The sequence below is a fragment of the Crocuta crocuta genome, unplaced genomic scaffold, assembly GCF_008692635.1.
Source record: "Crocuta crocuta isolate KB4526 unplaced genomic scaffold, BGI_CrCroc_1.0 scaffold463, whole genome shotgun sequence".
In the NCBI taxonomy this organism is placed as follows: domain Eukaryota; kingdom Metazoa; phylum Chordata; class Mammalia; order Carnivora; family Hyaenidae; genus Crocuta; species Crocuta crocuta.
In genome coordinates this window covers 1,277,644-1,292,337 of record NW_027527929.1, presented here as the reverse complement: position 1 = coordinate 1,292,337, position 14,694 = coordinate 1,277,644, and the positions used below count along the sequence as shown (strand labels likewise).

The following is a 14,694-nucleotide window of genomic DNA, read 5'->3' as shown; positions in this document are numbered from 1 at the left end:
GCTCCTCCCAGTTTAAGAGTGTGTGCGCATTGGATATACACTGCATCCTGGCTGAGCACCTGCATGTGGTGGGCCAGATCCTGGGCCAGGTGTTGGGGCAGGATGGAGGCGGAAGGGTAGGCCTGTGGGAGCCACAGTAAGGTAGGAGGGCGTTGAGGACCTGGCCACAAGTAAGTCTCCTCAGGGCGGGAGATGGGTGCTCCGCGGTGACAGGCTTCCAGAGCCACCAACAGAAACGAGTGAGCGCCAAGCCAGTGTGTATGGGAAGCTGGAGAAGGCAGGTTACCCAGGCAGCAGCACTGGCCCGGCTGCCCAGCGCCGGACTCTGTGACTCTTGCCAGGGGCCCTGCTTGCTTTCTCCCTCTGCTCCAGCCTATTTGTGTATATTTTGTGTTCATGTCACCAAACTGTTTTATTGACTAAGTTTTCATTTGATTTTTTTTTTTTTTAGTTCGTGGAATAGTTGTCTCCCTTCTCAAAGATACAGTCCAGTGCCTTTTTAACCTTAGGTAATGAGGTAACAGCCCTTAACAACAAAGCACAGAGACTTAGTGACTTCGGGAGAGTGAAGGCTCTGGAGTCAGAGCTCTGCCAGTACCTGGCTCTTAACTTCTGTTTCCCATCTATAAAAGGAGATGATGCAAATAGAGGCGAGTTTCCCTAGGTTTTAGGGTGCATATAAAGAACTGGCACTCAGTAAGTCATTATCACTATCATCATCATCATCCTGTTTTAGCTAATGACAATTGTCAGTTACTATGCTCCAGGCATTGCGGTAAGCTTTGTTTTACCTCGAAATCCTCCCAGCATCAGAGAAAGGGTCCCATTTTGTGGAGGAAGGGATGTGGTTTGACATAGCCGGTGCTCTTGAGTTCTGTGAATATTGTGAATAAGGAAATGATGCATAAAAATCACCTACAAGTCCCTGTATAACGGTAAGTGCCCCGGATGGCTTTTATTAATACCAGGGTTGTCACAAGGTGATTAGTTGGACTTTTGTTGTGATAGAGTTCAGCTTTCAACAATGCATTTCAAATTCTGTTATTTTTAGAATTGTCACCAGTCGCAATCCCGAAATAAATGCAAAGCACTGCATAATTGCATTTTAGAGTACAGTGCGGTACACGTTTAGTCCAAAAGAGAGGGTCGACACTTCTATCAGGACTTTAAGGGAAAAGATGGCGGTGGCAGAGTAGGGGGCGCCGCCGCCAACTCGGAGCACTGGCTTGCACACGGGCCGCCGGGGCGGAGCCGGGTGGACGCCACGTGGGAGACCCCGCCCCCCTAGGCCACTCCGCCTCCAGAGCCTAGGCGCCTGCGCCAGCTCCCTCAGGCTGGGCTCGACCTCAAGGAGCACGCGCACTCTGCCGCATTCGGATTGGCGGGTCCTCGCTCTCCAGCACACTCTGATTGGTGGAGCCGCCCAGTCTCCATGTCAGGGTGTCCGACCTCAGCTCCTACAGCTCTCCACCTGCCTGGAGGTGGCGCACGCCGGCCGCGGGACTCGGCTTCCGCTGGGCGCTCCAGTCCAGGAGCTGGGGCAACTCCTGTCGCTCCTGGTTCCGCTGTTCCCGTCCACGACCTGGGTCGGGCATGTTTTCCAGGGCCAAGGTGAAGCGGATCCTGCAGCGGGTTCCCGGGAAGCAGCGATTTGGCGTTTACAGGTTCCTGCCCTTCTTTTTTGTCCTGGGAGGAACAATGGAGTGGATCATGATTAAACTGCGCGTGGGCCAGGAGACCTTCTGTAAGTGGGGGTGCAGCAGCGTCTGTTTCATTTCAGGAAGGCAGGAGGCGGCAAGGGACCTGTTTTCCTGGGGGACAGTGTTAGGTTGTAGACCGCTCATTCCACTCTGAAGTGCTGAGGTGCCTTTACCGTTGTCAGAAGGGCAAGTACGGTTCCATTCGCGGCCCGGGCTCTCGTAAGCGGGGCGACAAAAGCACATTGGCTTCCAACCTTGGGACGTTCCCTGCACTTTGAAGGGAGAGCACGTAACTCCACGCGGAACGCCCTCCTCTCAAGCCTGCCCTTCGTCCCTGCCCTCCAGTGACATTTGGTCCTAAGGAACACACTTGCTTCCCTCACCGTGAAGGGAGTGGGATCCTGAAGATTCAAGGAATCGCTAATCGGCCAGCCCTCTCTGGATTCTTCAGTCCAAACCCTGGAGGGAGCCGTCCGCCTGGCCTAGCGGATTATGGCAGTCTTGGCCTGCAGCCTTGGCGGGCGGAGTCATTTGACACCAGGGCCCAGCACTGTGAGAAGAATGCCTGGCATTGCTTTGATGAGCACTGGCTCTACTTCCCCTTCTGGAAAAACTTCCCCACCCTCTAGGCCGTTTCTGCTTTATTCCTCTCCAGAAACACTATCACTTGTGAATTACCAACTCTTATTTAAAAAAAAATTTTTTTTTTAATGTTTATTTTTGATAGAGAGCAGGCGCAAGAGCGAGGGAGGGGCAGGGAGAGAGGGAGACAGGATCTTAAGGGGGCTCTGCGCTGACAACAGAGAACCCGATGTGGGGCTTGAACCACCAAACGTGAGATCATGACCTGAGTCAAAGTCAGATGCTTAACCAAGCCACCCAGATGCCCCTATTTAAAAAAAATTTTTAAAAGATTTTATTTTTAAACAATCTTCTAGCCCCAGCGTGGGTCCCCTCGAACCCACAACCCTGAGATCAAGAATCGCATGCTTCAGGTACACAGCCATCCAGGTGCCCACCAACCCTTATTTTAAAAACATTGTTACATTAGTGCTTTCTGAAGATACTTAGTCCTTTTGTTCATCCATTCATCAGTATTTAATAAGCACCATGAGAGTGTATAACGAACAAGGCAGAGTGTCCTCCACTTCAGAAGAGCTCTAATGGCAGAGACCATCATAAAGACTGTTACTATCAAGTGTGATCAATACTGAGGGGACAGTGGCAGGAGGCAATGGAAGTCTTGGTTGGGGGGTGGAGACCTCAGCTAGATCAGATGGTGTGGGGAAAGCTTCCAGGAGTTACCATGTCAGGTGGGACCTGAAGATTGAGTAGGTCAACCAGATGAGGGGAACGTTTGTGGAGGTGAAAGTGTCTCACGCTAGTACCATGGTGTGAAAGTTTACTGTTTAAGGGCCTGAAGGTGAGTGGAGTGAGGGATGAAGTGGTTAGAAATGTGCCTGGGCCAGTGTGTCCAGACGCACTGGAGAACCAAGAATGTACCCAAAGGATTGCAGGGTTTTAAGCGGCAGTGGATTAACACAGGAGAGCGGATTCTTGTGGTGAGGAGGCAAGAACACAGGGTGTTGGATGATCAGGTCTGAGACGAGGGCCTGGTCGGGTGGGAGAAGATGAGATGCCAAAGAGTGGAGTTGAGAGACACTCGAGAGATGGTGCTGACAGGGCCGGGGACTGAGTGGACTCAGGAGGTGGGGAGTCGTGGAGGCTTCTGGTAGGACAGCCGCGGCAGGGGGACCACTGTCAGGACAGAGGCCAGACTCCTTTTTGGACGTGCTGAGGTGGAGATGGTTCTATAGATCTGAAGCTCAGCAGGTAGATCTGGGTCATGGGGTGGGTTTGTGGGTCATTTGAAAGCAGATTGTGATGAAAGAGTCAAATCCAACATTTCAAGGATGATTGGGAGTAGCCAGAGAGGCAAGGAGGAAACCAGGAGGGTTTATCACAGAAGACAGGAGTCTCAGGAATCTGATGCTGTGAATGGGGGTGGGGGAGGTCAGCCCTCCCTTTCCACCACTAGGAGAGACCTGAAGATACGGAGATTCAGGTCAGGAAAGGGAGGTGGAGAGACGCTACACTTGCCTGGCTCTTGAGAAGGTGGGAGAGGTTGGATCAGAGCAGGGCCAGGGGAGCAGCCCTTGGAAGTTAGCTGGAAGAATTCTTTACTGATGACCTAGCTGTGTGAAGAAGAGGTCATGGCCTTCTGGGGGGTGAGTGAAGAAGGGTCAGGGTCATGACTGAGGAAACAGGATTGTGAGGCCTCACAGTGGACCCAGTGAGGGCATTAGTTGGCCTTACAGCACAAAGCCAGCATAGTGAGGCATGCAGGAGGAAGGCAGTTGAATTAGTCTGTAGTTGTGGTTTTGAAGATGCATCAAGAAGTTATTAAGAGGGCACTGCAGCTGGTTTGGGCAGAAGACAGAGCATGAGGGGACTGAGGAGGTATTCAGGGGGCAAGGGCCTGCGGAAGATGTTGCTAGAGGCCCAAGGACAGAATGACTAGCAAGGTAGTAGAGGCTGTGGTCAGAGCAGGCTGGACTTAATGCTTCAGAGAACACCGCAAGTAGATGGCAGAGGTGGAGACGTCAGGGAGGTGAAGGGGCTAGTGCTTCCCCCCGTGGCAGGTGGTGTTGCCTGGGCAGATGGCACAGGACAGGTCAAGGAGCCTGAGCTGGATGCCAGCACTTTGAGTGACTAAAGGGGAGTGATGGAGCCAGGTGCCCATGCAGAGAAGATTGTGGCAAACGGCCAAAGCCCCAAGTGAAGAGGGTGAAGAATCTGCAGTGTCCAAGGGGAGNCTTGTGGGTGAGGGAGGGGCAGAGGGCCGCAGGGCAAGAAGTGCCTTTGAGGCACTTCAGGTAAGGATGATTTCAGAGAAAGACATTTTGGGGGGCAGGGTGGGGGAGGAGGTGAGGAAAGTCAAAACAGCGCTTAGAGGTTTGCCAGGACACGAGCCTGTCTTTGAAGACACGGACTCTTAACATGCCATTGAAGTCTAGAACCGCATTAAGACAGGCCTCATTTAACTCGTTTTCTTTTCGATGAAGTTTATTTTGGCTTTGAGTTAAGCAGTGAGATTCATGAAGCGCTTGACAGCTCTAGACTACTGGTTAAATTGGTCAGATCTGAGTACTTTTAATCCTGTTTCTTAAAAACCTAAGTGAAATTTTTACTTGGTGCAGATGATGTCTACCGTAGAAAAGCCTCGGAACGGCAGCACCAGAGGCGGCTAGAAGGCGCTTCGGAAATGGAACTTCAGCCATCAGTAAAGTGAACGTGAAATTTTACTACTGGTTTCAATTCCTTTGAAAATGTACTTGTTCTCTTGTTCTTACTAGAACTGCCTTTCCAAAGAATTTTTATAGTTTTCCTGTCTCTGCTTGAATACTTCCCAAGTCACTGTTGGATGGCACTTGCGGAAAAAACTATTTCCTCCTGAAACACTATTGCCCATTAAATCCATTCCATGAAAATATTTCTTTAAATTAAAATAATTTTTAAAAATGTTTTATTTATTTCTGAGAGACAGAGGGACAGCGTGAGCAGGGGAGGGTCAGAGAGAGAGGGAGACACAGAATCCGAAGCAGGCTCCACGCTCTGGGCTACCTGTCAGCACAGAGCCCGACCCGGGGCTCGAGATTATGACCTGAGCTGAAGTCGGACATGCAACCGACTGAGCCACCCAGGTGCCCCTTCTTTAAATTTTTTTAAATGTTTATTTGAGAGAGAGAGAGAGGAAAAGAGAGACCGCACAAGAAAGAGGGAGGGGCGAAGAGAGAGGAAGACACAGAATCTTAAGCAGGCTCCAGGCTCTGAGCTGTCAGCACAGAGCCTGACACAGGGCTTAAACCCACCAACTGTGAGATCATGACCAGAGCCAAAGTCAGAAGCTTAACCAACTGAGCCACCCCGGTGCCCCTCCACGAAAATATTTCTTAAACAATTCAAGCATCCATCAGGATGCTTTTTAGTACAATCTCTGTGTGAATTGTTTGTGAAGTCTTTTGTTTTAGGCAACAAATGATAGATAACCTTATTTACTCTTTTGCAGAATTCAGGTTTAAACATGGATATAAAAGTAAGATCTCTACTGCAAGTTTATTTAAACCAAGATAAATCTGCAGATTACATTTCTGCCAACTACCAATCTGTCCACATTTGCTAGGGTGGTGGGAATTCCTCACATGTCACTCACATCAGGTGCTCTTGTGAACAGAAATAACCCCTCCCCTTGCCTGTCCTCACCAATACACAAGGGCTGGACCTCTGTAAGGACTCCAGAGGGGACAGGCTTTACACTCCTCTGTGATGAAGATGTGCTTTCATCCAGCTGCTAAAGATAAAGACACTGCCTCTTCCCTGAGAAAGTGAACCTTCACACTGTAAAGCAACCATAAAGTAACCACAGACTTTATCTGAATCAGAGGCTCCGTCTACTGGGGAAAGATTTAGTCATCTGACTCAGTAAGTTTGGGTCAGCTGGTAAGAAAAACAAAGGCTTTACCCATTTTTACCCTTTTATTCCCTGCATGGTAACTACATTCAACATCTATTCAAACAAGAACATATCCGCATATTAAAGAAGACTAAGTTTCAAAAGTTTCTAATGACTGCGCATGTATAGAAGCAGATGCTTAAGGCCACAGGGCATTCTCAAGAACCTCTGCCACAAACATCTCTTCCTGTTTTTCTAGTATTTTTTCTAACTTAAGTTAGTCCATTTATGTTAGAACCAATTCAGTATAAAGACCCACTGACTACTCCAATCTCCTTAAAGCACTACCCACACCACCTCAGGGTCACTGCTCAGAGAGGGCTTGAGTGCAAAGACCAGTGATGACCCACAGCACCAGGGAGAGGAGGAGGTTCTTCTGTGCACTGAGGCCTGGAGAGTTCCTGGTGAACCGAACCTTACAGGCATTTGGGTGATTAGACTGCAGCATGAGGAATTAAATTGTAGTAGGATTCTCTCAATTATATGGCCCAATTCCATACCCTACCCCAGTTTTAGAAGTTTAGTATTGATAACAGAGAATCGGTAACTCACACACCTTTTACAACTGCCAATAAAACTGTCAGCTGACTTCTGTGGCTGCTGTGGGCTCCTTCCCTGGCCCACCCCCCTGCCTGCACCCCAGAAAGAATCACACCTACAAATTCATGTTAACCTTCCTTAGAGTTTTCTTTGTTCTTCTTTGTAAAATATATATCAGAGTGCCAATTTACTGAAGGACAACAGAACTTTGAAGATGATAAGGAATGTCTCACTTCGAGGCAAGGAGACTAGCAATTATTGCATTAAATTGAAGATACTTCCAGAGTACATAAGTTTGGGTGCTAGAAAGTAAGAATCAATCTTTGTTAACCGATGTGGAAGCTTTTAAGCTTCACCTCAAAAAAAAAATTTTAACCCTCCAATTACAGAATATGACTCTACCCTACTTATCAGACACCGGAACTACTAAGGGAACTTAAATAATGTGAAGAGCAATGTTCTTATATGCTGATTAGAGAACTGCTTTGCCCCCTAGTGTGAAGTACAAGGCAAAAAATTTAATAACCCACATTTTAAAAACTGTTAATACCTCTAGAATGACAAAAACTGAATTAGCATTTGTTGCTTGAAATCTACTTCCACGGTGGTGCTGGGTAAAGGATGTGGATTTGGAGCTTCACTTATTCATCTGAACGGATAGGGAAGTGCCTAAGTCAGGCACACAGTAAATCATAAAGGGGAGCTATCTTTGTCTAAACGGTTCTATTCTGGAAGTCTTGCCTAAATCTAAGATGTTACAACTTAAACACCTTAATCTCTCTTCCTCTCTTTTTGTAAGTCTGAATTTTTCACACCAAATTACTTCTCTTTAAAAAATACACACTTGGACCATAGTGTTTTCCAAAGTAATTCCCCTCCTAGAAAAAGCAGTACAGTGTCAGTTCTTCACCTTTGGAACTTCTCGCCACATTTATGTGCAACCCACAAAAAGTAAATACGTCTATTGTGGGGATAGAGATAGTTTGTTAGTTTGCTCAGTTCTGAACCTTCATTCAGCTGACCTAGCGTTGAAATGGAACTGAAAAGGAACACAGTAACGGTATTTGTTTGCTCCCGGTGTTCAGCAGGAATGATACATATAACGATATATCAATGATCATTCAAAATATACCCATGAGCATAGTTGCAGTATAGCCCTAAACACTTAGGAGAACAGAGCCACAGGGATTTGCAAAGTGATATTAGAGGAAAACAGTTGGTTGATTTTACCAACACTGTCTGTTAAAAGTGTGGTCATGTCTTTAAGAGCTTATAAGCACGTTTAAAGACACAACTGGGCCGCTGGTCTCTTCTGGCCACAGACAGCTGCTTGAAATGGCTCACACTGCTACACTGCTTTATGATACAAGACATGCTTTCCTCACCTTCCACCATCAGTAACTCTACAATTTTAACTTCGACCTGTATTTCCACCCAGGATGAGGACATGTCAAGAATTCCTTGACTGCCTGCCTGAAAGGCTTGGCGTGGGGCACATCAAGCTGCGGTGTGACTACATTCAGCTTGTGTTAATGCAGCCTGAGCCCTGAACCAGGGTCTGGTCATTGACTTTTGCCTCCACCTGAGGGGCTCTGTTCCCTTAAATTGGCAGCTGTGTCCCTGTCAGCATAAAATCTAGACTTGCGGGAATTAAATCTGCTTGACACTTACATCTGACACAAGCTTTAACAGAACAACCAAACCTGGTTAATCCAAATCACTTTGCAAACTCCATTTTTATTTGGATTAAAAAGCTTTAAATGAACAAACATATGATACATACATGTTATAAGACTAGTTCCCACTTAAACCTCCTTTGATACAGAAATTAGAATAAACCAAGTTTTAATTAGGTCTGAAAATGTTCAAGCTCAAAAGTCAACAACACCAGTTTGAGATTTCACACAAGGAAGCATCCCCTTTCAGTTCTTCCTCATAGGAAGAAAGGGGGGTTCAAAACAAAGCAATTCAGGGCCTTTTAAATCAGTTGGCTGACTTCCTATTTTAAACCGATAGGTTTTTCCCCCATATAAGCAAAATTCTTTTCCACATGAACTTATATTTTGAAAACATTTAGGCCATTATACTTTCTAAACCATATCACTAGTTCCTAAAATTCATTGGCGGGCGGGGGAGGGGGGAAGATGTATAAAGTTCACTTGTACTTTCTTAAGACAGGACTTTTTTTTTTTTCTTTTTTTTTTGGGCTTATCTTTTATGGAAGATGGTTGACCTCAAATCTTATATCCTAATATTAACTGATATTCCCCAAGTTAATATACAGAAAGACATGATTCTAAAATAAATACATAGACTTTTTTAAGCTTAATTAGGGCCTCCCTACCGGCCCCCTGGCCCGGCTCTGCACTGCCTTCGGGAAGCCCCTGGCTCAATCTCTGGTTTCTAAGTACCTCTAGACACTGGGAAGGAGCCAGGAGGAGGAGTGCCCTGGCTTCCACTGCCCCACCTAGCCCACAGTGAAGAGTGTGCAGAGGCTTCCCAAAGAAGTCTCATCCAGACCTTAAGAAGAGAAATAAAATGGGTGCATGAAATAAATAAATAACTTAACCAAAATTAGATTTCAGGTTCTTTGGTGTAATTCAAGAATGTCTAGAAATAAAATAATCTGATTGTATTATACAGTCCATGATGATTCAATGGCCCAAATAACTAGGAACTGAAGATTTCTTTATCTGATTCAGTTTAACAATAAGGTACTGACATACTACTGCAATACATTTTTTAAAATTCAGAATTATTTAAAATACTTGATGCAAACTGAGATCCAGTGGTTGACTATAGGCAATTAAGTTACAAGGGCCTCCTGTATTTAAAGTATCTAGATACAAGAGACATTTTTTCCATTCTACACTTTTTGTCCCCATGATTTAGTAAGAATGGCAATTAAATATCCAGATATCGATTCACACCAGATTAAAAGAAGAATTAGTATCCTGTGAGAGTCACTCTCTCCATTCACAAACAGCAAGGGAAGCTCACCAACATGGCGACCATCTTGTTACAAAAAAAGCAGGGTTCAAAACTGTGGAGTGAAATACTGTTCCAGGTTTGATGCTTTCTACCTGTCTGAGCATCATACGCTGCCTGGAAATATTTCTTCTAGGGTCACCTAAGAGAGACAGGGTCAAACCCAAGTGTTTGGGATCTGTAATGGTCTTTTCTTATGAGTATTTTCTTAAATTATAATTATTTTCTCCTGAAATTCAAAAGCACAAGCTAAATTTAAAAAAACATTCTAGAAAGCCTTAAATTTCTGGTTGAGACAACGTTGAAAGTCAGAAGGAAAAAACTGCCACATCTGGTGAGGAAATAAAGGTATGAAAACATATTTGCCTATGTAGACAATCTACCCTTTTACAATTATGCTTCTGACACAGCTCATATCTGGTTATACACTCCCTTCCCTATGTTGGGTTAGGTATTAGGTTTGAAGAATAAATCACCTCTCTGCACACCTCAGTGCTTTCTTCAAGGTGAACTTCAATGTTTTTCAATGTAAGAGATTTAAAATTTTAAATCATCTAACAAGTATAGGATTAAATTGTGAATTCAATATAAATAGATCAAAAGTACCCTTAAACTTACCTGCCAAGACTAAATACAATTCAGGGATGTGCACATGTTCTGCAAAAATAACTGACACCATACATGACTGACAGCATAGGAAGCGGTGCTCTGCCTTGCAGGTGTCTGGGCGATCCACTAGCTGCGGAAGGATGCACAGCACTGACTTCAGATTTCTGGAGCAAGCCTTTGAGTTCATACAGCAAATGTGCCATGTCTGCCAGACACCTAGAACCCAAATAACAACCCTTCACTTCTGCTAAAGTGACTTGAGACACTCAGGCACATGAAGCAGACACTGGTGCACTCCCCTCTGTAAGATGTAAACTAGGACCAACTTCACATTTCATTGTCAACTTAAACTAATCTGTAAACTTGTGCGTGTGTGTGTGTGTGTGTGTGTATTTTTTTCATTTTGTTTGTTCTTTTATAAAAAACAAAAACAAAAACCAAAAACAAAAACCCCAAGCCAAGACAAAAACCTTTGATGGTTTCAGTTCCATGGCAACAAGTAAAAAGATAAAACTCCAAGTCTACATATACAACCAATTATGAAACTGGTTTTAAACGAAGGAAACATATGCAAAAAAAATCTCTGTGTATTTGATAAAATCAACTTAATATAACAAAACCAAATTGAAATAGCTTATTAAAAGTGTCCTTATATAAAAATGGCCTTGTGATGTACAGTAAAATGCAATAAAAATTATCATCCTTTGTTCCTCCCTCCCACCCCCAGTAACTAAAATGGCTACTGTTCCACAAAACTCTTTATGCTTCTATAAAAGAAACGTAATTGATGTGATTAAAGATTTTCTAGACTGTATGCTTGGCGAATGTTGAGGGTATCTCGGAGCATCAAATCCCGAAGGCGCCAGAGGGCATCTGCCATGGTGGTATGGGCCCCTTTACTTTTCAGCCAGTGAGAGGGTAGGCGGCTCTCCTGTTCTTTTGACAAATGGACATCGCGTCTTCGAGCTGAAAATTAAAATGCACACAGAAATGTAAGTAGGAATTTTAAGGTAACAATTTCCCCCTCAGTCCTAAGGTCTGAAAGATTTACTAAAGCATATAACATTTATTACTTTTTAAAGATTTGTTAAAGTTTATTTACCTTAAGAGCGCATGCATGCTCCAGCGGGGGAGGGGCAGAGAGAAAGAATCCCAAGCCGGCTCTGCGCTGACAGAGCAGAGCCCAAAACCCACAAACTGTGAGACTGTGACCTGGATTGAAGCCGAGAGTTGGATGCTTAAACAGCTGAGCCACCCAGGCGTCCTTAACACTTATTTATTAAATATTATGAATTTTAACCTTGCAGATTATTTTCAAGCAAATGCCTATTATTTTATTAGGCATCTTGGTTTTTAGAAAACTATGTGCTTAGGTATGAAGCTACTTAGCTAAGGATGTCTTGCTGTTTTATGCTTTGTATTTTAGAAATTATTTAATTTATAATAATGACTTCACAAAAGAGCTGCACAATATAACATAATTCTCTATGAAAGGGAACACAAGAGTTGCACAAACACTTAAACCGTCTGATCACTACTATTTTGTTGTAGGCAGTCCTGATAATCAATGATTTCTTTAGTGTTAACAAAAATTCCTAAAAAGGTAAATGTGAGGAAAGGGAAAAACATACTACTCTGAAAGAAAATCTGAAATAAATCAAATTATCAAATTTGGTTTCGAAATGAAGAATGAGTAGGAACTTCCACATTTCTTTTCTTTTCTTTTTTTTTATTTTATTTTATTTTTTTATTTCTAGGAGAGAGAGAGACAGCGTGAGCAGGGGAGGGTCAGAGACAGAGGGAGATCCAGACTCTGAAACAGGCTCCAGGCTGAGCTGGCAGTAAGCACAGAGCCTGACGCGGGGCTTGAACCCACGAACCGTGAGATCAAGACCTAAGTGAAAGTCGGATGCTTAACCGACTAAGCCACCCAGGCGCCCCGGAACTTCCACATTTCTTTCCAGAAGCCAGGCAAGTTATTTTAGTATGTACTGAAAACACATTAAGTCCTCTGAGCTAAATAAAGACTCAACAGGTTATCTGAAACATTTCTCCAATATTTTTTTCTTTTTTAAAACTGAACTGAGGTAATTTTTAATTTACCCAAGTGCATCTGTGCTAATGCTTAAATGCCTGAAAACTCGCTGAAAAAATTCGGAATATACTTAAAAGGATAGCCGTGATGCTTATGACAACACAAAGTCTAGAAATTGCAAAAAGCCCCACCATTTTCAGTGAGTGATATCCCTATACAAAAAAGTTCCAAACCCTTTTGTTAAATATAAAAATTATTGTAGTTATATATGAAAAGTGGATCTCCACCCCACGACATAATATGCCGACCACAGTGCGAGGACTTGGATGATGCACGGCTTTCACAAAGGCTTGTTGAGAAGGACTCTCCTTACCTGCCAGGGTTTGGTCCCACTTGCTAATGCTGTTGGACTCAGCACTGAGTCCTTCAATGTACTTCAGGTAGGCCTCTGAGTGGAGAAGCCGTTGTGTCTTGGGTGGGGGAGCCACAAACATGGGCGTTGTTGGCTGCTGAATGACAGGGGGGCCGGCCGGATGTGGGCCAGGATACGGAGGTGGTGCCTGCTGCCCTGGAGGCCCCAAAACTCCCACCTGAAAGAGCACAGAGCACACGGTGAGAGGAAAAACACTTGGCACATGCTCTGAGAAAGAGGATAACTTGAATTCTGTCAAGTCCTAAAGAATCCCACTGGGAGGCTCACCTGCTGTCCATACGGACTTCCGCCTGGGGCTGGAGTCCCTACCATAGGGGCCACTCCTTGGTTCATCACACCTATAATTCAGAATGCAATGGCACAGTTAGAGGTTCTGAGTTGAGATGGTTGCTGAAAAATTAGTCTGATAAGAAATGATGCCATTTATAATGCAAACCTATAGATCTCTACCCTTGAATCTTTGTGGATAAGAACCCTAAGCACCCAGAACAGGATGCAGCATTCAAATAGAAAGTTCACATTCTTTTGTTTTCTAGGTATTTTAAGTACAAAGGTAGTACAGCTTGTCAGATGTACATGAATTATTCATGGCTTAGAAATGATCTGAACCCTGCATAAAATTCCAGTATTTCCCTAGGTAAACTATCGTCAGAAAACACCTCTATTTTCAAGGTATGTTTCTTCTGACAACACATTTTCCTGCAACTGGAGCCCATGTTTCACTTGGGCAGTGATGGTGCTGCAGTCGGACTCAGCAGCAGGCGGTGTGCTCGGACAGCAGGGACACAGGGGAGAGGCTGTGCAAGCGCACAGTTAAATGAGCTCTGTGGAGGCTGGAGGCACATCCTTGCGGTCCACTCACAGGCCACCAGCATCTCTGGTTCTAACTGGAGTCACTAATACCGGCAGACAGGACACTTCCATCTGGTAGAGCAGTACTTGGAAAAGGATCATCTGGAAGGAGATCAGCCTCGTTGCTATCACTTCAAATGCAAACATGACAAAGGGAAAGAAAAGATTTCATAGTCCTACTATATTTGTACTCTGTGTCTGGTATAATTTTATAAGCTTCCCTTGAAGATTCCTCAGAAGCAATTTCTGTCCCACAGGTACTAGCTGATAGGTAAGATGTCCTAAATTTAGTGTCTGGGGCTGTTTTCATCTCAGGACCATCCATTTATTATTCTCATAAAACACTGAAATAAGGAAGGGTCCCAGTTCATTAAAAACTAACAAACTACAGCCAAAACCCTGTTTAAACTTCTAAACAAATCTTGCTGGCTGCAAAGAAGGATCAAAAGGAGCTCATTTCATCACATACTAGATTTCCTGGATTCAAAATGTTGCTATTTTGGCCAGGCAGCATCAGTACACTATTCTAAGGTTCCGAATTGAACCGCCACTTCCGGAAGTATTAGACATTTGTTACAGAGAACGTAGCAAGTACAAATAAACTTTGTTTACAAAGCAGGGATTTTTATATTCCGGATCGCCAAAGAAGAATTGTAAAGATTATTTGTGACTGGGTTAAGAGGCTGTGGTGGGTAAGCGCTGCTCCAGCAACTTAATACTAACCCCTGTGGACCCCCCATCACCGGGACACTCACCCTCCTCAGATCCCACAACACGGGGGGTTCCCCTGAGCTGTCTTTCTCCATTTCTGCAGGGGAGCACAGACAACTCAGCAATCCCCTCTGCCTCCGTTTTAAAATGCCATGCAAGGGGACAGCCAGTGAGAGCATGGGCTGAGCCACCAGAGAAGCTCCTGGAGTCCTCCTCTCCTCCAAGCCTAAGCAGGTGTATGCGTGCATGTGTGTAGGCACTAAGAGTTCTTCCCTGTCTCCCTGACTAAAATCAAGTGTGTGCCTCCCTCATA

At 44.6% G+C, this 14,694-nt stretch overlaps 2 protein-coding genes across 6 annotated transcripts in view; one reads left to right on the top strand and one right to left on the bottom strand.

Annotated features, from left to right (window-relative positions):
* The first annotated feature begins 1,310 nt into the window (after positions 1–1,310).
* Positions 1,311–5,193, top strand: UQCC5 (ubiquinol-cytochrome c reductase complex assembly factor 5). The gene is made up of 2 exons (XM_077749803.1): positions 1,311–1,744; positions 4,901–5,193. The coding sequence occupies exons 1-2, from the start codon at positions 1,594–1,596 to the stop codon at positions 4,990–4,992; spliced, it is 243 nt and encodes an 80-aa protein (XP_077605929.1). The 5' UTR covers positions 1,311–1,593; the 3' UTR covers positions 4,993–5,193.
* A 5,897-nt stretch (positions 5,194–11,090) lies between these two features.
* The window catches only part of PBRM1 (polybromo 1), a 111,883-nt gene continuing 108,279 nt past the window's right edge, over positions 11,091–14,694 (bottom strand). For all 5 annotated transcript variants that reach the window (XM_077749765.1, XM_077749739.1, XM_077749734.1 and 2 more), the window contains 3 exons: positions 13,086–13,156; positions 12,759–12,975; positions 11,091–11,316 (listed from right to left, as the gene is read on the bottom strand). In XM_077749765.1, coding sequence (XP_077605891.1) covers positions 11,144–11,316; positions 12,759–12,975; positions 13,086–13,156 — 461 coding nt within the window. In that variant the 3' untranslated portion in view covers positions 11,091–11,143. The remainder of the gene's footprint in view (positions 11,317–12,758; positions 12,976–13,085; positions 13,157–14,694) is intronic.